The 24,636-nt window shown below is 41.7% G+C and overlaps 1 protein-coding gene across 3 annotated transcripts in view; it reads left to right on the top strand.

Annotated features, from left to right (window-relative positions):
- Nucleotides 1-24,636, top strand: part of LOC117523944 (cullin-9) — a 376,653-nt gene that overhangs the window by 73,300 nt on the left and 278,717 nt on the right. For all 3 annotated transcript variants that reach the window (XM_034185568.1, XM_034185567.1, XM_034185566.1), the window contains exons 10-11: nt 9,510-9,711; nt 17,935-18,125. In XM_034185568.1, the coding sequence (XP_034041459.1) occupies nt 9,510-9,711; nt 17,935-18,125 (393 nt within the window). The remainder of the gene's footprint in view (nt 1-9,509; nt 9,712-17,934; nt 18,126-24,636) is intronic.

Here is a 24,636-nt window from a genome sequence, read left to right as displayed (position 1 = left end):
TCAGAGAAATTGCTGACTAGGTGGACATCAGCACTTTTTAGGCACATTCCACTCTGACAGAAGATTTGGCCATGAAAACAGTGGCAGTGAAATTCGTGCCGAAGCTGACGGCGGAGCAAAAGCACCTCCATGTTGAAGTCTCACAGGACATGCTGGAGTTTGAAAAATGATGCCCACCTCTTCCACAATTGTTCGGATAGTCACACGACTGAAAAGCCACCGAATGCAATTCAGATCTGGATGCCAGTTGGTGTTTGCATTCTGCTGGTCAAATCGAGCAAAGAACTGGTTCAGGGTGTTGGGTAGGGAGCTGTCCGTGGAGTTCGGTGCTGCTCTGCTGATTTTATATCCAGTGAGAGTTTTTATACCCTCCCACATGTTCTTGGAGCTGTTGGTGTTAAAATGCTCCCCTATGTACAGTTTGTGTCTATGTTTAGCTTCCGTGATACCCATCCTCAGTCTCTGCTGCACCTCTCTGTACTCCAGTTGAGTCCCTGATGTAAATGCAGAGTCACACTCTCTAATCAGAGTTCGCACTTCTTTGTTGAACCAAGGTTTCTGATTAGGAAATACCTTGACAGACTTTGTCTCTACCACAGTCTCTGCACAGAAGTTTATGTAGGAGAGGACAGCTGTTTTCTGTCCCTGCTGCAAAGACTTCCCAGTCAGTCACATCAAAGCAGTCCTGCAGAACTGAAGTTGCTTCTTCATTCCACACTTGAATTGTTTTGGTAGAAGGTTTCTCTCTGCTGACCAAGGGTCTATATGCTGGGATGAGACACAGAGCCAAGTGATCCGAGATACCAAGATGTGGAAGGATGACGACTTTATAGGCCTTCTGAATGCTGGTGTAACCTGGTCAAGAGTGTTTTTAATCTCTCATGGGAATGTTCACATTTTTAAAGAGCTTTGGTGTGACTGTGTTCAAATTTGCCACGATGACAACGCTGTCTGGTTGGGCTGTCATGCATTTGTTAATGGCCCACTGCAGATGATCTAAGGTTAGCTTAGCATTAGCTTGTGGCGGTATATAGACAGCAGTTATCAATACGGATGTGATTTCCCGTTGCAGGTAGAAAGGTCTGCAACTCAGGATCAAGAATTCAATGTCTGTCAATTCAATGTATGTCTGGTGCACCATCTGTTGTGTATATACAGTAGTGTTCAGAATAATAGTAGTGCTATGTGACTAAAAAGATTAATCCAGGTTTTGAGTATATTTCTTATTGTTCCATGGGAAACAAGGTACCAGTAGATTCAGTAGATTCTCACAAATCCAACAAGACCAAGCATTCATGATATGCACACTCTTAAGGCTATGAAATTGGGCTATTAGTAAAAAAAGTAGAAAAGGGGGTGTTCACAGTAATAGTAGCATCTGCTGTTGATGCTACAAACTCAAAACTATTATGTTCAAACTGCTTTTTTAGCAATCCTGTGAATCACTAAACTAGTATTGAGTTGTATAACCACAGTTTTTCATGATTTCTTCACATCTGTGAGGCATTAATTTTGTTGGTTTGGAACCAAGATTTTGCTGGTTTACTAGTGTGCTTGGGGTCATTATCTTGTTGAAACACCCATTTCAAGGGGATGACCTCTTCAGCATAAGGCAACATGACCTCTTCAAGTATTTTGACATATCCAAACTGATCCATGATACCTGGTATGCGATATATAGGCCCAACACCATAGTAGGAGAAACATGCCCATATCATGATGCTTGCACCACCATGCTTCACTGTCTTCACTGTGAACTGTGACTTGAACTGTGACTTCATAGATAATTGGCAAAGCTTCTGGGGAAAACCTGGTCTTGTTAGGAGAGACGGCATCCATCCACTTTGGATGGAGCAGCTCTCATCTCTAGAAATCTGGCCAATTTTATTAAACCCTCCAAATCGTGACTATCCAGGGTTGGGACCAGGAAGCAGAGTTGTAGTCTTACACACCTCTCTGCAGCTTCTCTCCCCCTGCCATCCCCTCATTCCCCATCCCCGTAGAGATGGTGCCTGCTCCCAGACCACCAATAACCAGTAAAAATCTATTTAAGCATAAAAATTCAAAAAGAAAAAAAAAAAAATAATATAGCACCTTCAACTGCTCCACAGACTAAAACAGTTAAATGTGGTCTATTAAACATTAGGTCTCTCTCTTCTAAGTCCCTGTTAGTAAATGATTTAATAATTGATCAACATATTGATTTATTCTGCCTTACAGAAACCTGGTTACCACAGGATAAATATGTTAGATTAAATGAGTCAACACCCCCGAGTCACACTATCTGTCAGAATCCTCATAGCACGGGCCGAGGAGGAGGATTAGCAGCAATCTTCCACTCCAGCTTATTAATTAATCAAAGACCCAGACAGCGCTTTAATTCATTTGAAAGCTTGACTCTTAGTCTTGTCCATCCAAATTGGAAGTCTCAAAAACCAGTTTTATTTGTTATTATCTATCGTCCACCTGGTCATTAACTGTGAGTTTCTTTGTGATTTTTCAGAACTTTTGTCTGATTTAGTGCTTAGCTCAGATAAGATAATTATAGTGGGTGATTTTAACATCCACATAGATGCTGAGAATGACAGCCTCAACACTGCATTTAATCTATTATAAGACTCAGTTGGCTTCGCTCAAAATGTAAATGAGCCCACCCACCACTTTAGCCACACTTTAGTTCTTGTTCTGACATATGGCATAGAAATTGAAGACTTAACAGTATTCCCTGAAATTTTGTCTGATCATTTCTTAATAACATTTACATTTACTTTAATGGACTACCCAGCAGTGGGAATAAGTTTCATTACAGTAGAAGTCTTTCTGAAAGCGCTGTAACTAGGTTTAAGGATATGATTCATATCCTTTTTTAAGGATATGATTATTTATGTTCTTCAATGCCATATACCAACACAGTGCAGAGTAGCTACCTAAACTCTGTGAGTGAGATAGATTATCTCGTCAGTAGCTTTACATCCTCATTGAGCACAACTTTGGGTGCTGTAGCTCCTCTGAAAAAGAGAGCCTTAAATCAGAAGTGCCTGACTCCGTGGTTTAACCCACAAACTCGCAGCTTAAAGGAGATAACCCGTAAGCTGGAGAGGAAATGGCATCTCACTAATTTAGAAGATCTTCATTTAGCATGGAAAAAGAGTCTGTTGCTCTATAAAAAAAGCCCTCTGTAAAGCTAGGACATCTTACTATTCATCACTAATTGAAGAAAATAAGAACAACCCCAGGTTTCTTTTCAGCACTGTAGCCAGGCTGACAAAGAATCAGAGCTCTATTGAGCCGAGTATTCCTTTAACTTTAACTAGTAATGACTTCATGACTTTCTTTGCAAATAAAATTTTAACTATTAGAGAAAAAATTATTCATAACCATCCCAAAGACATATCTTTATGTTCGTCTGCTTTCAGTAATGCTGGTATTTGGTTAGACTCTTTCTCTTGGATTGTTCTATCAGAGTTATTTTCATTAGTCACTTCCTCCAAACCATCAACATGTCTATTAGACCCCATTCCTACCAGGCTGCTCAAGGAATCCCTACTATTAATTAATGCGTTGATCTTAAATATGATCAAGCTGTCTTTATTAGTTGGCTATGTACCACAGGCTTTTAAGGTGGCAGTAATTAAACCATTCCTTAAAAAGCCATCACTTGACCCAGCTATCTTAGCTAATTATAGGCCAATCTCCAACCTTCCTTTTCTCTCAAAAATTCTTGAAAGGGTAGTTGTAAAACAGCTAACTGATCATCTGCAGAGGAATGGTCTATTTGAAGAGTTTCAGTCAGGTTTTAGAATTCATCATAGTACAGAAACAGCATTAGTGAAGGTTTACAAATGGCCTCAGACAGTGGACTCTGTGCTTGTCCTGTTAGACCTCAGTGCAGCTTTTGATACTGTTGACCATAAAATTTTATTACAGAGATGAGAGCATGCCATAGGTATTAAAGGCACTGCACTGCAGTGGTTTGAATCATATTTATCTAATAGATTGCAATTTGTTCATGTAAAAGGGGAGTCTTCTTCACGGACTAAGGTTAATTATGGAGTTCCTCAAGGTTCTGTGATAGGACCCATTTTATTCACTTTATACATACTTCCCTTAGGCAGTATTATTAGAAAGCATTGCTTAAATTTTCATTGTTAAACAGATGATACCCAGCTTTATCTATCTATGAAGCCAGAGGACACACACCAATTAGTTAAACTGCAGGAATGTCTTTCAGACATAAAGACATGGATGACCTCTAATTTCCTGCTTTTCAATTCAGATAAAACTGAAGTTATTGTACTTGGCCCCACAAATCTTAGAAACATGGTGTCTAACCAGATCCTTACTCTGGATGGCGTTACCCTAACCTCCAGTAATACTGTGAGAAATCTTGGAGTCATTTTTGATCAGGATATGTCCTTCAATGTGCATATTAAGCAAATATGTAGGACTGCTTTTTTGCATTTGCTCAATATCTCTAAAATTAGAAAGGTCTTGTCTCAGTGTGGCATTTATTTCTTCTAGGCTGGACTATTGTAATTCATTATCAGGTTGTCCTAAAAGTTCCCTGAAAAGCCAGTTAATTCAAAATGCTGCAGCTAGAGTACTGACGGGGACTAGAAGGAGAGAGCATATCTCACCCATATTGGCCTCTCTTCATTGGCTCCCTGTTAATTCCAGAATAGAATTTAAAATTCTTCTTCTTACTTATAAGGTTTTGAATAATCAGGTCCCATCTTATCTTAGGGACCTCTTAGTACCATATCACCCCAATAGAGCACTTCGCTCTCAGACTGCAGGCTTACTTGTAGTTCCTAGGGTTTGTAAGAGTAGAATGGGAGGCAGAGCCTTCAGCTTTCAGGCTCCTTTCCTGTGGAACCAGCTCCCAATTCGGATCAGGGAGACAGACACCCTCTCTACTTAAGATTAGGCTTAAAACTTTCCTTTTTGAAAAAGCTTATAGTTAGAGCTGGATCAGGTGACCCTGAACCATCCCTTAGTTATGCTGCTATAGACTTAGACTGCTGGGGGGTTTCCCATGATGCACTGAGTGTTTCTTTTTATTCACCTCTTTTTGCTCTGTATGCACCACTCTGCATTTAATCATTGGTGATTGATCTCTGCTCTCTTCCACAGCATGTCTTTTTCCTGACTCTCTCTCTTTTCCTGAGTCTCTCTCCCAGCAGAAGACTGCCCCTCCCTGATCCTGGTTCTGCTGGAGGTTTTTTCCTGTTAAAAGGGAGTTTTTCCTTCCCACTGTCGCCAAGTGCTTGCTCACAGGGGGTCCTTTTGACTGGTGGCGTTTTTCTGTAATTATTGTATGGCTTTTGCCTTACAATATAAAGTGCCTTGGGGCAACTGTTTGTTGTGATTTTGCACTATATGAAAAAAATTGATTTGATTTGAATTCAGAGTTTGGGGGTCGTCTCACAAACTGTCTGCTGCCCTTGGACCCAAAAAGAACAATTTTACTCTCATCAGTCCACAAAATATTCCTCCATTTCTCTTTAGGCCAGTTGATGTGTTCTTTGGCAAATTGTAACCTCTTCTGCACGTCTTTTATTTAACAGAGGGACTTTGCGGGGGATTCTTGCAAATAAATTAGCTTCACACAGGCGTCTTCTAACTGTCACAGCATTTACAGGTAACTCCAGACTGTCTTTGATCATCCTGGAGCTGATCAATGGGTGAGCCTTTGCCATTCTGGTTATTCTTCTATCCATTTTGATGGTTGTTTTCCGTTTTCTTCCACGTGTCTCTGGTTTTTTTTTGTCCATTTTAAAGCATTGGAGATCATTGTAGATGAACAGCCTATAATTTTTTGCACCTGTGTATAAGTTTTCCCCTCTCCAATCAACTTTTTAATCAAACTACGCTGTTCTTCTGAACAATGTCGTGAACGTCCCATTTTCCTCAGGCTTTCAAAGAGAAAAGCATGTTCAATAGGTGCTGTCTTCATCCTTCAATAGGGGACACCTGATTCACACCTGTTTGATCCACAAAATTGACAAACTCACTGACTGAATGCCACAGTATTATTACTGCGAACACCCCCTTTTCTACTTTTTTTAACTAATAGTCCAATTTCATAGCCTTAAGTGTGCATATCATGAATGCTTGGTCTTGTTGGATTTGTGAGAATATACTGAATCTACTGGTACCTTGTTTCCCCTGTAACAATAAGGAATATACTCAAAACCTGGATTAATCTTTTTAGTCACATAGCACTACTATTATTCTGAAAACTACTGTATATCTGCTGGTGGGCAGGCCTCATTTAAGTGGAGGACAGCTGTAGGTTTAGCCCAGGTTTCACATAACCCAATCATATCTAAGACCTCCCATTTAGGGAAATTGTATGTATCATTAGTTTGGAGGTTGATGATTGCATAAAGTAGCTTGTTGAGGGACAGATTAATCCAGAAAAAGGAGCTGTTCCTGTGGCAAATTGTATAAAGATGCGATGGAGAACTTTAAACAGGTCACGCTTACGTTGACATCATTGCGTGGCCACGGAGTTACAGAATCATAAATCAGGCTTTAGGATTTTAAGGTACCACTCCGCAGCAGTCTTATAAAAATGAGTGACTCGATCAAATGTAATCTTTTTCATGCACTTAATGCCCGGCACTTATTTAATGAGGCAGGTCTCGATTCAGGATTGCCTGGAGGTCGTTTGGCGCCTCCTGACTATGACTAACCTGCTACATATGTATAATGGCTATTGTCCATTTTATACAGAAACAGATTTCGATTATAATGGACAAAAAATGCTGTTCCACCTGAATCCATTATATGCAAGTTTAACTGTAAATCAATTTTTTTAAGATAAAGTATTTTTTTATTTTTAAGAATGCAGAGGAAATTGACACTGTCAGCACATCCACAACGTATGAGGTATAAAACAACCTCGTTTGTTTCCTGCTGCTCTACGACACGTAGGCACAATACATGTCAAAGGAGACCTGCATTGAAAAAAATGCAGTCAGATTTTTTGTTCAAAAATGACTTACATTTACACATGAGATCCTTCTGAATGTAGTAAAGTAAATCTGCAAGCCCAGATCTGTCATTCAACGGAGAAATCTTCATTTGAAAATGACAAATTTACAGCTAACATTTAGTCCTCCGCAAATTGTCCCTCTCATCATGGACGCTGCCGAGACGTCACGGACAAGACCCTCTCCCAGCATGCATTGCGCCAGTTGTAATTTGTGGATTTACGTCAGTTTGCATCTGCACCTTTTTCTTGTCTTATACAGAAGGATCTACTTTTTTTAAAAACTTCATATTGTCTTGCGGCACGTTTTGTGAGTACACATTTCTTTTATTTGTGCTTGAAAATTATTTTAGGGGACTTTTTCATACGCCCGTTTGATTGAGTGGTGTCGCAATGAAAATCTGCTGTCTTTCGCCTCCGGTACCATCGCGGGATATGGAGGCGAGACCCGCAAAGAATCCCAGTCATTAAAAATATATAAACCTCTCTCAGCGTCCATGGAGCTCTAGGACTCCGATTGCCGAGACGTGCGGTGCTGTGGCTTTTGCCGCAAGAAGTCTGTCCTTGCAGCAACAGGTGTACCGGCCGCTTCGCATTAAAACAGCGAGCGTAATCTCAGGACTTGTGCCAAGTGTGCTGCAGCTCCATTCAGTAGACAGAGAGGTGATGCCGGTGTTGTGCGCTGAATCTGGCACAACACCGGCTGCAAAGCAGACACGGGCGGTGTGAGTGGCCCGCGTTGGCGGTTAACGAGCTCGTTAATGAGCCCGCAGACTTAATAAGCGCAACGGAGGCAGAGAGCGGGAGAGGAAGAACGGCGCCCGCTGTCAATGTCGTTGCTGATCTGAGCACACAGATCTGTATCTCACATTCATTGCAGCTTACTTTGCACATTTTGAATGTTGAAACCAGGACGTGTATAAGTAACATTACTAACAAATACAATCAGTTTCAATGCAGGATCGGACTGAAGGCGGGAGCGCGTCGTCTTGTCCCTGACGTCATGGAAATGATACGGCTGTACAAACTGTTTTCACAGAGGGCTAAATTTTAGCTGCAAATTTGTCATTTTAAAACGAAGATTTCTCCGCTGAATTACAATTTTGGGCTTACAGATTTACTTTACTGCATTCACAAGGGTCTTATAAATACATATCAGCTATTTCTTTCTGAAATCTGACCATTTATTTCAATGAAGGTCTACTTTAAATACTCTACATACCAAAATAACTGGCTTTAATAGCTGTCAATTCAAATGTGGGAGTTTGCTTTTACTGATGCTGATTCAACATTGGCTTTAGCGATCGCCTGAACAAGCTCATGGAGCTCTTAAAACAGTCTCAAAATGTTTGATTCTTGATGTTTTGTCCAGATTTTAATGTTCAGTGGACATATTTGAAAATGAAATGCTCTTGAATCCAATAAGTAATTATTAAATCACCACGGTTTCATGTGTGATATTTAATGTTCAACATCTCTCAAGTCTGAGTGTTTCACAGATTAATTTGTCACAGCTTGGTGAACATGTTTAACCATATCTTCTAATAGATTATTAAATTCACCCCCTCCCTCATTCCATTACATTATTTAGGGTACTAGAGAGGAGACTTGGACCGTTAGTCCAGTCTAAGATTCAGGAGGAGCAATGCGTGTTCCCTCCTGGCCATGGAACAGTGGACCAGCTCTTAACCCTCTCAAGGATATGAGAAGGGTCTTGGGAATATGTGTTTTGAGGTCTTGGAAAAGGTGTACAACTGGGTCCCTTGGGGCATCCTGTGGGGGGAGGGGGAGGGGGGTGCTGCTGTGGGATTATGGGATACGAGATATGCTTAAACGTGCGCTTTCTGTGTGATTAAAGTAGGAGCTGTGTCCACATTCTCTGCATGAAATCAGACCTGTTTCCCTTGGGTGTTGGACTCTGCCAGGGCTGCCCCTTGTCACCAGTCTTGTTTGTGATGTTTATAGATGAGATTTCAAGGCACAATCAGGGACTGGAGGGTATCCACTTTGGTAATGTCAGAGTTGCATCTTTGCTTTTTGTGGATGATGTGGTTCTGTTGGCATTATCAGGCAGTGACCTCCTATGCACACTGAACAGGTTCGAGTCAGAGTGTGAAGCGACTGGAATGAGAATCGGTACCTTCAACTCAGATCATGGTCCTCCCTGATGGAAAAGGATGGACTCTTCCCCTCTCGCTCAGGGGGGAGCTACTGCCCCAAGTAGAGGAGTTTAAGTGTTTTGGGATCTTGTTCACAAGTGGGGGTAAAATTTAGCGTGAGATGAATCTCATCACTCATCCTAAACAAACACTGGACCAATTTCTCTTATTTTATCTTGAGTTGAAAGTTGAACTCAAAACATTTTAAAATGGGACTCATGTTCTCCTGTGTTGTTGGTTTTTATTTTTTATTTTCTCCATAGACCTGCATTGATTGGTGGCTAATTAGCTGCTCTGTGACTCAGTTTAAATAAACAAGGGTTTATATTATTTTCACTTTTTCTGCTTTGCAGGGAAAAAGTGCTGAAGCTACTGGTGGAGCTTCTTTGCTCTTCATCAAAAGATGTTGTGATCAGCACTTTGCGGCTGACACACCTCCTCATGGCTCGATATGAGTGGAGGGTTTCTTTTGCGACTGAGGGAGGAGTCAAGGCCATCCTATCCTGCATGCAGAATTTCTCGTCAGACACAAGTGTGCAGCAGCTGGCGCTGGCGGTGAGCAATACCAAACCCTCACTGGATTTTTATGTTGTAAAGTATGAAAATGATATGCTGGACCAAATGAGATCACACAAGTATCTGTTTATGCGCATACAGTAGTGTTCAGAATAATAGTAGTGCTATGTGACTAAAAAGATTAGTCCAGGTTGTGAGTATATCTCTTATTGTTACATGGGAAACAAGGTACCAGTACATTCAGTAGATTCTCACAAATCCACCAAGACCAAGCATTCATGATATGCACACTCTTAAGGCTATGAAATTGGGCTATTAGTAAAAAAAAAAAAGTAGAAAAGGGGGTGTTCACAATAATAGTAGTGTGGCATTCAGTCAGTGAGTTCGTCAGTTTTGTGGAACAAACAGGTGTGAATCAGGTGTCCCCTATTTAAGTCAGCAGCTGTTGAACATGCTTTTCTCTTTGAAAGCCTGAGGAAAGTGGGACGTTGAAGACATTGTTCAGAAGAACAGCATAGTTTGATTAAAAAGTTGATTGGAGAGGGGAAAACCTATACGCAGGTGCAAAACATTATAGGCTGTTCATCTACAATGATCTCCAATGCTTTAAAATGGACAAAAAACCAGAGACGCGTGGAAGAAAATGGAAAACAACCATCAAAATGGATAGAAGAATAACCAGAATGGCAAGGGCTCACCCATTGATCAGCTCCAGGATGATCAAAGACAGTCTGGAGTTACCTGTAAGTGCTGTGACAGTTAGAAGATGCCTGTTTGAAGCTAATTTATTTGCAAGAATCCCCCGCAAAGTCCCTCTGTTAAATAAAAGACGTGAATGGCAGGTCATGTGCCTTTACACGCTGTCTGTGGAGGACGTTGAAGATGTGTATATATTTGGCATGGTGGTGACTGGGTTCCTGCTGTGTGGAGCGGGCATAGCGCTGGTTTACCGGAAAATTAAAAAAGTGGAAGCGGCAATAATTGGCCCGTCCAGGCTGCCCCACATGATTGATTTGATTGGAAGGGCAGTGTCAGCTCAGTCGGCGGGTGTTAACGGCACGTTGGAAACCATCTCGGGAAGAATGGCTGCACTGGAAAACCGCATTGATCGTCAGTAATGACCACATCTCCTCTCCTAATTCAGATGTATTGAAAGCCACTCTGTCTCCGACTGTGGAATCTTTCAGGCGTCTGCTAATCTGGATCTTCATTCGGCTTCCCAAAACACTGCTGCACTTCAAGGCCGCTGTGATAAAAACCTCCTGGAAGAAGAACAACGCTCATGCCTCACTCCCTTGTCTCCCCCCGCCCTCAGCTTCTCCAGCTCTGACGTTGACTGTGGACAGTGGACTGTTCAGGGCTGGGCCCCTCCTCCCTCCAGAATGGACACACAAGGCCGTTGATGGCGCCTAAAGGCGGCCTCCGGTTTTACCTTGTGTGTGCTTTTTATATGTGTTCATGTACCGGGCCTGCTTATGTGTGTTGTGTGTTATGTGTGTTTCGTCTGTCGTCATGAGGCCGGTCATGGTTTGCTCAGCCCTGCTGTTGACCTAAGGCAGGACATACATCTGGAGCTGGTCCCCGGGCACCAAAAGGCGACTTCTGCTCCTAACTGGCAATTGGGTTGGGTTAAATGCAGTAAACACATTTCATTGTGCAGGGAACATGTTCCTTTGTGCATATGACAATAAAATTATTTTGAATCCTTTGAATTTTGAGGAAATGGAGGTCATTAAAAAAGTTTGACAACACATAAAAGTTGATATCAAAGTCATGTTGCTTTAAATGTGGTTTTCAGAATATTCTGCTGGTGGGTTAACATTCAGAATCTTTGTCATTATGCAAAATGTATAACAAAATTGCATGCGGTGTCATTCAGTGCAAATAACCATCTAGGTAAAAAAATAAAATAAAACAGAAGGTAAATAAACAGAACCTGTGTGTGTGTATATGTATATATATATATATATATATATATATGTGTGTGTGTGTGTTTGTGTGGGAATATGGAAAGTATTCACAACGCTACACTTTTTCCACATTTTATGTTACAGCTTTATTCCAAAATGGATGAAATTCTTTTTTTTTTTTTTTATCAAAATTCTACACACAATACCCCATAATGCCTATGTCAAAAAGTTTTTTTTAAATAGATTTTTACAAATTTATTAAAAATGAAAAAATACAAAAAAAAAAAGAAATGGGGGTGGTGTCTCCTTCTGCAAGCCTCCTGTCCTGTGCACCGGCATGGACGCCCTAAATTTCCTGTATATTTGTTTTGTAAATTGTGTCGGTAGCATGGTACAAGGAGAGGGTCACCGCTTTAAGTCTGGTCTGCTTGAGGTTTCCTCCTCAAATCATCAGTCTGAGTTGTTCCATACCCCTGTCGCCTGTGTGCTTTCTCTAGGGGTTGTGTAAGGTTATGGCCCGGTCACACGGCATACGGCGATTCCTGAACAAAGAGAAAAATTAAGAAAGTCACAAATTGTTGAGAAAAAGTGGATGAACGAGCTTTGTCACCGAATAACTTGCAAATCAAGAAAGCAAAAGGAATGAAAGAGGAACCGAAGCGAACGATCTCCACGCTTCAAACAAAACACGCTGGGAACCACTGCTGGAGCAGTGTGTCTATATCTCTGCATTCTCTGACTCAGCGCTGGGACAGAGCTCTGTCGCGCCTGTATCCTGAAGAGGCTGCAAACAGAAATGCGTGATCCGACCCACTGTGGAGATCTGTGCGCACGTCGGTTGATCCACCTGCTCTGGGATTCCTCGTCCAGAACAAAAGAGTTATCTCCTTCATCATCACAATCCTCACTATCTGGTTCAGACGTGCGGCATCTTGCTCCAATTTAAAATAAATAAATAAAATGTTTAAAAATGAAGCGTTTGCTCAACATTCATAATAGAATAGAATACAAAGCCTTTGTCATTATACACAGCAAACACAGTCTGCATAGTACGAGATTAGGGGGGCTGCTCCTTAAAAAGTGCACGCAGTGCAATACCAGACAATATAACATGAATAAACAACAATATCACATAAAGAAACACGTGAAGTCCTTTGCTGAAATGTAAAATTGTGTAACATGTGGACAGTGTAAACAGTGTAGCAATTGAGAGAGTGCAAAAAGAAATGTAAAACTGTATGACAACTATAGGCAATGTAAACAATGGAACAACTGAAAAATGTGCAAAAGTCCTGTGCTACAAATGAGATAAATATGGTGCGACTCAGTACCTAATATAGTCCGTTTTTAGTGCAGATTATTGTTCAACATGGTGATGGTTTTGGGGAAAAACTGTCTCTGAGTCTATTTGTCCTGGCCTGTATGACAAGATGTACAAAATGCCTGTATGATAAGACACCTCATTTTTATAAAAAACCCAAACAAACAAAACTGCCACCACACTAACTGTTGGGTATTTTCTCCTCCAAACATTCTTAAAACCTTTGATAAGACAAACAGAGTCAAGAAACAGTGAGACAGAAAGTCAAATTAATCACGCGCGGAGTGCGGCCAGGCTGTACACCAAGGCTACACTAAAGTCTGGCCTGTGCTCCCGCTCTTTTTATTAGAGATGCCCTCATTACATCATAAAACTTGTCCTAAGGGGGGGGGGACAACGCGAGACAAGTTTCTTCCCGTAACATAAACACATACGTCAATAAGCGCAGCTGTAAGGAAAAACAGTTTCTTTCTTTTACTCTTATCGTCGGAGGTCAGCACATCTCGTTCGTCTGTTGCAGTTATCAGCTGTTGTGCATCTGCCTGGAGTGTCCTGGTCTTCACGCTAAGCATCACATCACAACAGTCAAAACAACATTCTGAGAATCTGAATGATGCCTTCATCACCAACATCAAGAAGTTTTTGTGCTCTGTATGGCAAACCAAACATGAGCTCTGTCAATCTCGCAAGGTCTGCTCTCTTCCACCAGCACTATGCTCCCGCATGCAACAGAGACTTCTTCCTGTCGCTACGAACATCTGGAATGGGCAGTATACCATCAAACATTCCCTCGGAGCTCTGCAGATCAGCACAATAGACTAACAATCGGAAAAGTGGACGGAGAGGCAGCTTTCGTCGAAAACTAAAAACTTTTCGGGTTGACCATTGCTGCAAGCTTCCGTCTCTTCCCTCTGTTCTGCTGTCAAATTTTGAGTCCATCAGGAATAAGATCGACGAACTGGAGAATCACGCCAAACTCAAAAAGGAATTTATGGACACATGTGCTGGCCTTTACTGAAACGTGGCTGTCAGAGGGGGATCAAAATTCAGATTTAATCCTAGCCTACTGTAAACTGAATACAGTCAGCCCAGAGTCACCAAAATTCATAATGGGTGGTTTTAACTCTGGATACTGTACTGTACTCTGGATAAAACGCTTAGGACCTATGAGTAATATGTCATGTGCCCAACCACGCACAGGAACGCTATACTGGACCTCTGTTATGGCTGAGTGTCGGGAGCATGCAAGTCTCTGACTTTACCATTATTCTAGTGTGTATTTAGTCCCTGTGTATAAGCCAGCCTTCCAGCGCCTGGACCAAGAGGAGAGGACTGTTAGTCTGGGCTGAGGGGAGTATACTCAGGCTCCATGCCCCTCTTGAATGCACAGACTGGGACAATTTCTTCAACGCTTGTGACAACATGGGTGAATTGACAGATACCATCTCTTCTTATATCACCATTTGTACTGAATCTGAAATTCAAACTAATCAGATTATTATATACCCCAACAATAAACCTTGGGTGACCAAGGAACTCAAATCTGTTATTAATAAAAAGAAACAAATTTATTTCTCAGGTAATTGTCTAGAGAAAAAAACTCTTAAAAGAAGTCAAAACTGAAAAAAAAAAGCAAAAATTAGGTATAAAAATATGGTTGAAACCCAGATTTACAGATTTCCTGGATTACTTTGAGAAGAAAATAGAAGACATTAGGTTAAACATATCCCAGTATGCCTTAATCCAGCCACTACACCCTGCTATTGAGGTGGGCGCCAACTACTGAGGTATTACCTAGATTTACAGAATTTGATAGTATCTCTCTAGGCATGCTGGCGAAACTCGTAATGTCAACAAAAATTACAACCTATCTATTTTATCCTATACCAACAAAACTGTTTTAAGGACCTGTGGTCCACTCTTGGGCCGACTGTGCTGGAAATTATTAATCTTTCTTTAACTTCTGGATCTGTTCCTAAATGTTTCAAATCTGCAGTGATTTGAGAGAAACCCTAAGAAACCTAATCTTGACCCTAGTGTATTGAAAAACTATCGGCCGATATCAAATCTATCATTTTGCTCTAAAATTCTGGAAAAAGTGGTTTCACGGCAGCTCGTGGACTATCTTACTGAGAATAATATCTTTGAGCCACAGCAGTCTGCTTTTAGAAAATATCATTTCACAGAGATGGCTCTCACTAAAGTGGTGAATGATCTGTTTACAGTGGATTCGGTTCTGGTGCTGTTAGAGCTCAGGGCTGCATTTGATACAGTGGATCATCATATTCTACTTGATAGGCTGGAAAATCATTTTGGGATTACTGGGAGTGCCCTTGCATAGCTGATGTCATACTTGACCAGTCGTTCTCACTGTGTTTTGTACAGTAACCCTACCTCTAACCTTAGTGGCGTGAAATTTGGGGTTCAACAGGGGTCTGTCTTAGGCCCCCTGCTTTTCTTCCTTTATATAGCACACCCTTGGGCATACGTATATTGTGGCGTTTTGGGATTACCTTTCACTGCTATGCAGATGATACTCAGTTACACATGCCGATAACTGCTGGTAATCTCGTTCACATAAAATCATTAGAAGATTGCCTTGCAGCAGTTGCAGTAGGGGCGGCGTAGAGCAACTTAATCCAGCCTACAAACATGGACATCCGTGTTAAGGAGAGAAATAGGACGATAGGAGGCACAGTCAGCCGTATCTTTTAACTTCATTGCAATAAATGATATGAAAGCCTCAGGCAGTGATGGTGGGAGTGAGCCACATTGGTGTGATTCAAGTAGAACAGCTGCAAATTGTGATGAGAGGGGTTTTGAGAATTGTTTTATAAAAATTCAGTTGGAAAACCGCTATGCCCCGTTGTCTTCCCAGACTGCATCAAAGAGATGGCTTGGGTTATTTCTGCTTGGGTTATAGGAGCCTCAAGCTTCTCAATGATGTTTACAGGAACATGATAGGTGCTAATCCTAACCTCATCTCCATCAAATTCAGACGAGTATAGTGTGGAGTAAAAGTTTCTGAAAGTAGTGTTGATCTCACTGGAGTTGGAAGTAACTTCCCCATTTTCACATGCCAGCTATGTGTAGTTTGAGTCTGTGTCCCTTTAGCAAATTGGTGAGTAATTTCCCTGATTTCTCTGCATGTTCATACAATGTGCAATTGTTTTTTAGCAGAATGTTTTGTGTTTGATAGGTTGTCAAGATATCAAATCTAGTTTTGAGTTGAATCTTTGTATTGTAAAGCTCAGGGGTTTTATGTTTTGCATATTCCTTGTCAGTGTTGTGCATTTCAGACAGGACATCCAATTGTTCTTTTCTGGATTTTCTTTTCAGGTTTGCTGTAAATGAGAAAGTTTGGCTTCTCAAATAAGCTTTGAGTGCCTCCCAGATTGAAAGTGCGGATACGTCTGGAGTATTGTTAATTTCAAGAAATAAAGAAATATGTTCATCCATAAACATAATAAAGCTAAGTTCTTTGAGCCTGTAGTTATGAACTCGTGCAATCACCAGCCGTGGTTTGTCCCCAGATCGTTTGGCAGTCACCATTCTGTGGGCTCGATCTAGCTACGTGGCCGAACTCAGAACCCCTTCACCGAGGATTTCGAGCAGGAGCTTTGAGACGAAGGCAGTTGACTGTGCCCGCCACAGACTGAGGCACTCCCGCTATCTGTATGTTGTTGCATCGGCTGCAGGATTCGAGGTCTATAGCCTTAGCCTTTAGCTTGTTGTAGCGCTGCTCAAGAGCGGCAAGTTTAGCTTCCATCTCCTCCAACTTGTCGCTGACTTGGTTTGCTTCGGTTTCCAGGGAAGTCGGTCTCTGTCTGTGGTCGGAGATGGTTGTTTGGACACAGTCTAGCTTAGTTTCGAGGGACATCATGGCCATTTTATACTCGGCAGAGAGGGCTGCTTTGTGCTCCTCCATTAGCCTAGCCAGGGCCGCCATGTTAGCACCCGCTGACTCGTCATCTTTTTTCCCGTCTTTCCTGACTGACTTCGACGCCATTCAGACACCGGGCAATAGCAGATTGACAGTAGTGACAACACACAGTCCTTGTTAATTATTAAGTTACACCTAAATCTTGCCTGAGCGACGAGCATCTACTCCTTTTGTGACCTGGAAGTCCTCCTCATAAATTAATTTAATTGCTGTATTATATTCATCCCTGGGGCCTCCTCCCCAATAATATAATATATGTGCTGGACATGCTGGAGGGACTACATCTCTTGGCTGGCTTGGGAATGCCTCGGGGTTCCCCTGGAGGAGCTGGGGGAGGTGTGTGTGGATTGGGAGGTCTGGGTAGCTTTGCTTGAACTGCTGTCCCGGCGACCTGACTCCGGATAAAGAGGAAGAAAATGGATGGATGGATATTATATTCATTTTGCTTCATCTTATATGAAGTGATGAATGCGGCGTGCTTCAGTGCAGCTTAATGAGGCATTTTTGGATGAGTGCGACTCAAAATATGGTACTTTTTGGTGGGGGAATTCAAAATAGTAGAATGATGGTGAATAGTATAATGTGTAAAAATGTCTTCAGAAGTAGACCTTTAATCTGGGTTGGGGTGGGGGGTGGGGGGCTGCTCCCACTTCTCACCCCTCTGGGTCTGTGTGAGCAGCAGGGCAACATGGAGAGGTTCTTTTCATTGTAGTTATCAGCTCTGCATGATGAAACTGTGAGATGGACATGTGCTGTTGAAGATCTAAAATGAAATAACTATGTGCATTTAAAGTAAATCTTTTAAGGTAGTCTGTGCTGGTCACAGCTGAAGCAGACTGACTGTTTTTGAAGCACATGTTGTGGTCTGCTTCTGCGGACACACAGCACCAGTGCATGCTGTCAGAGATGTCCAGACCTTCTTTCCATGTTGGATCATTGAGAAACCTGTGAAAAAAAAACCTGTGATTTGTGTTGCAAAAAGTACTGGGTTATTTAAAAGGCAGCAGAGTTTTGTTCAGATTCTCTTGTGTTTCATTAATCTCACTTGACACTCTGGAGTTTGACCATCTTGTTTTTCTTCTGGTCAGGCTCTGAAAGTCATCACTGGAGCCAGCAAACATGACCTTCACAGCATTAGCAGCAGTCCTCCACTCACAGATGCTGGGACACAAATGATGTTGGAAATTTTTGCAAGCATCGGCTCGGCCACACCAGAGGGCTCCAGAGGCCTTCTGGGTGCCATACCTGCTGCCATCGAGCTCATGCTGCAGACCAAAGGGTAATGATAACATTTAGCTTCTCTTGCACACTACATCAAATACCTCCCCAGCATTAATGTTATGTTTTTTAACTTGAAGATTGAAGATTTTACAATATAGTTTATTGAAATTTTACATCCACCTTGACGTAAGAAAATCATTGGCATTTATTTATGTATTTATTTGTCTGTCTATCAGCAGGATTATTAGGGGAGGTGATGGTCAAGTGGTTAAGTGTTGGGCTTGAGACCAGAGGATCCTCCGTTCAAATTCCAGCCTGACTGGAAAAGGACTAAGGGCCCTTGGGCAATGTCCTTAATCCCCTAGTTGCTCCCGGTGTGTAGTGAGCGCCTTGTATGACAGCACCCTCACATCACAGTGAATGTGAGACATTATTGTAAAGTGCTTTGAGCTTCTGATGCAGATGGAAAAGCGCTATATAAATGCAGTCCATTTACCATTATGTCAAAACTCCTGCACGGATTTTGACGAAGGTTAGGCCATGGAAGACTCCACTGAATTATGGAGATGATCCAGATTGTGGATTCAGATTTCACTTTGAAGGATTACGTCAAAACTACTTAACGGATTCTAACAGCATTTGCATCACAGATGGATGGATATTAGGTCATGGGAGAATTTTGGAGATGATCTGGAGCCGGATTGGCCGATGTCAGAAATCTCTGATTGCTCTTATCTTGTGTGTATCAGGGCTGTGCAAAATTAAGACATTTTGAGTTGTAATTTTGCATGTATTTGGTGACCTTTGTCAATTCATAGTAATTGACACTTTTCCTATCAATGAATATGACCAATGTTTCTCTTATTTTGACCCCAAAATCAATTTATATTGATATAGAGGATACAATTGTAATATTCCACAGCTAAACAGTGTACTTGATATGAAAATTGCACCTTTGGCACAGTTTCATATCTTAATCATAGAGAAATCTTGAGGACCATAACAGCACTTACAAAAACTTGGTAAAAACACTGAGCAAGCATAAGTCATCTGCTTCAGTGTGTACATTTTTGCTCACAACTGAATGACATTTGTACATCTGTGCACCAATATGAGACTTTTTTTCTGCAGTACCCGTGTGTGTGTGTGTGTGTGTGTGTGTGTGTGTGTGTGTGTGTGTGTGTGTGTGTGTGTGTGTGTGTGTGTGTGTGTGTGTGTGTGTGTGTGTGTGGTGTGTGTGTGTGTGTGTGTGTGTGTACAGAGGAGGGTTTTCTTTCACCAAAACATCAAATCTGGGCTTCTGGCAAATTGTAGCTCAGCTTTCAGGTCTTCTTTTTAATAAAACCCTCCTCTGTACCCCCTTCATCATGAAGCTGTATAACTTGAGATACAAAATGCAAAACGTGCACTATGCACTATCTCTCCAATCACAACCACAGATGTCTTGGTGGCTTTCCTCACGCTTCTCCTTCTTGCACAGTCACTCAGTTTTTGAGAACTGTCTACTCCACACAGATTTACCACAGAGTGCCATATTGTTTGTATTTCTTCATAACGGATGTAAATAAAGTTAAAGACACATTCAGTGACTTGGAAATGTTCATGTATCCATCCACTGACTTGTCTGAAGAAAACTTGCAATTAAACTTATTATTTACAGATTTTATGCCAAACGTGCGGATTACTTTACCATTATCGGAATCCGGGAGGATGTCTGCGCGCTGTGCCCTCGCCGCGTTTCTTTCAGGGGTTTTGGCGGCGTGTCCCCGGCTAACCTCAGACTGCTGAGCCGAGCAGCTCAGGCGGCTAACCTGGCAATGGCTCTACGAAGTGTGCACTCGTGAATACACGATCTGTGGTGAACAAGACTTTTATTTTGCAAGATTTTTTTTACTTCACGCAGTTTGGGTATATTGTTTTTAACAGAGACTTGGATCAACATCGGTGAGTCATCTGCCTTCTCAGAGTTACTGCCTCCTGACTGGTTTTATAAGCACACCAACAACTAGTGGTCGTGGTGGAGGTACAGCGACTGTTTTAAAGAACTGTATTTATCACAAAGTGATGTTGGAGTGGTCCTTCTCCTCTTTTGAACTGAGCTGCTTTGAGCTGCGACAGACTGTCCCAGTGCTGTGTGCTGTCATATACAGACCACCCAAATACAACAAAGACTTCATAGAAGAGTTTTCTCACTTTGTTGTTTCGATGGTGACACGTTATGACAAGATTTTAATTGTCGGGGATTTAATGTACACGTCTGTTGTCCGTCAAAACCTCTGGCTAGAGGGTTTTTGGACTTGATTGCAGCTTTCAGTTTGACACAGCATGTCACTGGCAGCACACAAGTACACGGACACACGCTGGACATTATTTTATCTCTTGGTTTTTCTGTCCAAAATGATGATGTTGGTGACACTGTGTTCTCTGACCACAGCCCCGTCATGTTTGATTTTAGTCTGGGCATTGACATGACGATGCCTGACGTGCATCACAGGCGTTAAGCCTGACACCGCTGCTGCTTTTATTCCTCTTTTTAGTGTATTTGAGCAGAATTTGTTAGATTCTGCTGCATGTGGCACAGAACAGATGATGAACTCTTTTATTTCCGCTTGCTCTGAGGTTCTGGATGTTGTTGCTCCCTGTAAAGTCATGCATTCTCAGCTTAAGCAAGAACCCTGGCTTAATGACATCACACGCGCAGCTCGGCGTGACTGTCGGAGGGCAGAGCGCAGGTGGAAACAAGACCGTTTGGAGGTTTCTAAACAGATTCTTAAAGAGAGCTGGAATAAATATCAGAGGGTGGTTAAAGCTGAAAAAAAAAAAAGTATTTTTCAGAATTGATTTTAAACAGTCTTGGCAAGCCTCGTATTCTTTCTAAAACAACTGATTCTGTTTTTAATGCCAGTGAAACTTGTGAAAAATTTCTCCACGTTTTTGTTAAGGTTGATGCCATTAGGATCAATATATCTGCCTCCCCAGTGTGTCATTGTGTAGCAAATCAGTGCTCGTGTGTTTTTAGCAAGAAACTAAAACCCTCTTCCTGTCCCACTGACCTGGTCCCCCCTCGCTTTTTTTTAAAAGAGGTTTGGGACACCATCAGCTCTTTTGTTGAAGAAATTATTAATAGTAGTCTGTCTTCTGGAATTTTGCCTTCTTTTTGTAAAAAAGCTATTGTGGAGCCACTGATCCAAAAACATGTTTGGATCCCATGTTTTTTTCAATTTATCAACCTATCTCCAAGTTACCACTTGTGTCAGAAATTTTTGAGAAATGTGTCTTTACACAGTTGCAGCCTTTTTTTAGATAAAAATGGCACATTGGATCCATTTCATTCGGGGTACAAAGCATTTCATAGTGCTGAGTCTGCACTTTTAAAGGTTTTTAATGATCTCCTTTCAACAACTAATTCTGGCAGTTCAGCCATTTTAGTGCTTTTAGACCTCACTGCAGCTTTTGACACAGCTGACCATGCAATTCTTTTAGACCACCTGAGAGACTGCGTGGGTGTCAGGGGGACTGTTCTGGAGTGGTTTAGACCCTACCTGTCAGAGGTGTTTTGGCATCAGGCTTGCGGAGTCCACCTCATCTTCAGCCTCTCTTCATTGTGGAGTTCCCCAGGGTTCTATCCTGGGTCCCATCCTCTTTGCTCTGAATCTCCTCCCACTCGGAGATTTTTAAAAAACATGACATGGCCTACCATTTTTATACTGATTGTCAAATCTACATGCCTATCGCTAAAAACAGCCTTTGCCCCCTGACACCCCTACTTGACTGTCTGTGTGATGTCAGGGCTTGCTTATCACAGAATATTTTAAAAACTTAATGAGGGCAAGACAGAGGTTATGTTGTTTGGAAGTGCCCTCATTGACTTGGGACCTCTCAATGATTTGTACGTCCCAAAGTCACCAGCCTTGATGTCACCATAGACAGTGATTTTAAACTTGACAAACAAATTAATGGTGTTTTGAAATCGTGCTTTTACCATCTTTGTCTTTTATCAAAGGTCAAACCATTTTTATCTTTTAGCCTTTTTGAACAAGTTGTGCACTCTTTTTTTTTGTTTGTTTTATTTCAAATCATCTGGACAACTGTAACGCACTTTATTTCGACATCAGCCAACGGGCTCTTTCCCGTTTGCAGTTAGTCCAGAACGCTGAAATGCGACTTTTAACAGGGGCCTGGAAACACGATCACATTACCCAAGTTCTTGCATCTTTGCACTGGCTTCCTATTAATTATAGAATTGATTTTAAGATTTTATTGTTTGTTTTTAAAGCTTTGAATGGAATGGCCCCTCAATACATCACTGATCTCCTACAAATTTACTCTCCGGCGCATGCTCTGAGGTCTGAGGGCCATTTCCAGCTTGTGATACCTAAGACGAGACTTAAAACCAGGAGGGGACAGGGCTGTCTCTGTGGCTGGTCCCAGACTCTGGAACGCTCTGCCCCTCCTCGTCCAAACAGCCCCCACAGTGGAGTGTTTTAAGTCTCGTCTGAAGACCCACTTTAATTCTCTGGTTTTTAACACCTCGTGAGTTGTGTGGTCCTCTGTTTTATTGGTTTTGTTTTTATGTTTGTAGATTTTATTGGTTTTATCTTTTGTATGCTGTATGTATTTATTTTTTTTATTTATCTTGCATATTCTACTTATTTTTATTGTTAATTTTCTTATTTTGAATTTATTTCTTGAGTATTGGGGTTTTATCTATCGTGATTCTATGTGCAGCACTTTGGAACGTCTTTGTTGTTAAATATATATATGTGCGTGTGTGTGTGTGTGTGTGTGTGTGTGTAGTTAGTCCCTTTGGCTGCTCCCTTGTTTTTTTACGCAGGATCCCCACAGCAGATTGAAGGTGGCTCTGCATGTTGATTTTACACCTGATGCCCTTCCTGACCCAACTCCACATTACATGGAGAAATGTGGCTTTAAATCAGGAAGTTGGCTCCTGTGTGTGTGTGTGTGTGTGTGTGTGTGTGTGTGTGTGTGTGTGTGTGTGTGTGTGTGTGTGTGTGTGTGTGTTTAATACCCCGTCACACATATGCTGATAGTGGCTGAATTGCATCAGAATGACACATCCAGCCACAGTCGGGAAATATTGAGGTGCGGTCTGAAGACCAACGGATGTCAGTCTGTGAGCATCTCCATATTTGTAGAAATAAATTAGAAATAAGAAATTTTTAATTTATTTCTTGACTATTGGGGTTTTATCTATCGTGATTCTATGTGCAGCACTTTGGAACGTCTTTGTTGTTAAATGTGTTATATAAATAAAGTGGATTGGATACTAATGCAGTCCATTATATTGGCTTTTAGATTTGGACTTAATTCGTATCAACTTATAGAGATTTACTTTCAGTTTGAGTCTAAGGAAGATCATTTTTGATTTTTTTTTTTTTTTTTTTTGTATTGAGAAACCTGATTTACTTTTTGTATCTGAAATGCCATAAACAAATTAAAATGCATTAAATACCAAGGGGCTGAATACTTTTGCAAGCCACTGTGTGTGTGTGTGTGTGTGTGTGTGTGTGTGTGTGTGTGTGTGTGTGTGTGTGTGTGTGTGTGTGTGTGTGTGTAGTTAGTCCCTTTGGCTGCTCCCTTGTTTTTTTACGCAGGATCCCCACAGCAGATTGAAGGTGGCTCTGCATGTTGATTTTACACCGGATGCCCTTCCTGACCCAACTCCACATTACATGGAGAAATGTGGCTTTATATCAGGAAGTTTCTGCACTGACTACTTGGCTCCTGTGTGTGTGTGTGTGTGTGTGTGTGTGTGTGTGTGTGTGTGTGTGTGTGTGTGTTTAATACCCCGTCACACATATGCTGATAGTGGCTGAATTGCATCAGAATGACACATCCAGCCACAGTCGGGAAATATTGAGGTGCGGTCTGAAGACCAACGGACGTCAGTCTGTGAGCATCTCCATATTTGGTCCCATTCGCTCACTTGTCCCGAGTGTGTTGCACAGTTCAAAACACTCTTAGCACCAATGAGATGCGATGCACATCTGACGGCAGTATACGAGGGCTGTCAATAAAGTAAGGGTCCTTTTTATTTTTTTCAAAAACTATATGGATTTCATTCATATGTTTTTACGTCAGACATGCTTGAACCCTTGTGCGCATGCGTGAGTTTTTCCACGCCTGTCGGTGACGTCATTCGCCTGTGAGCACTCCTTGTGGGAGGAGTCGTCCAGCCCCTCGTCGGAATTCCTTTGTCTGAGAAGTTGCTGAGAGACTGGCACGTTGTTTGATCAAAATTTTTTCTAAACCTGTGAGACACATCGAAGTGGACACGGTTCGAAAAATTAAGCTGGTTTTCAGTGAAAATTTTAACGGCTGATGAGAGATTTTGAGGTGATTCTGTCGCTTTAAGGACTTCCCACGGTGCGAGACGTCGCTCAGCGCTCTCAGCCGCCGTCGTCAGCCTGTTTCAAGCTGAAAACCTCCACATTTCAGGCTCTATTGATCCAGGACGTCGTGAGAGAACAGAGAAGTTTCAGAAGAAGTCGGTTTCAGCATTTTATCTGGATATTCCACTGTTAAAGGAGATTTTTTTAATGAAAGAC

Source organism: Thalassophryne amazonica, chromosome 13 (assembly GCF_902500255.1).
Source record: "Thalassophryne amazonica chromosome 13, fThaAma1.1, whole genome shotgun sequence".
Taxonomy (NCBI): Eukaryota; Metazoa; Chordata; class Actinopteri; order Batrachoidiformes; family Batrachoididae; genus Thalassophryne; species Thalassophryne amazonica.
This window is presented reverse-complemented; position numbering and strand designations above follow the sequence as displayed.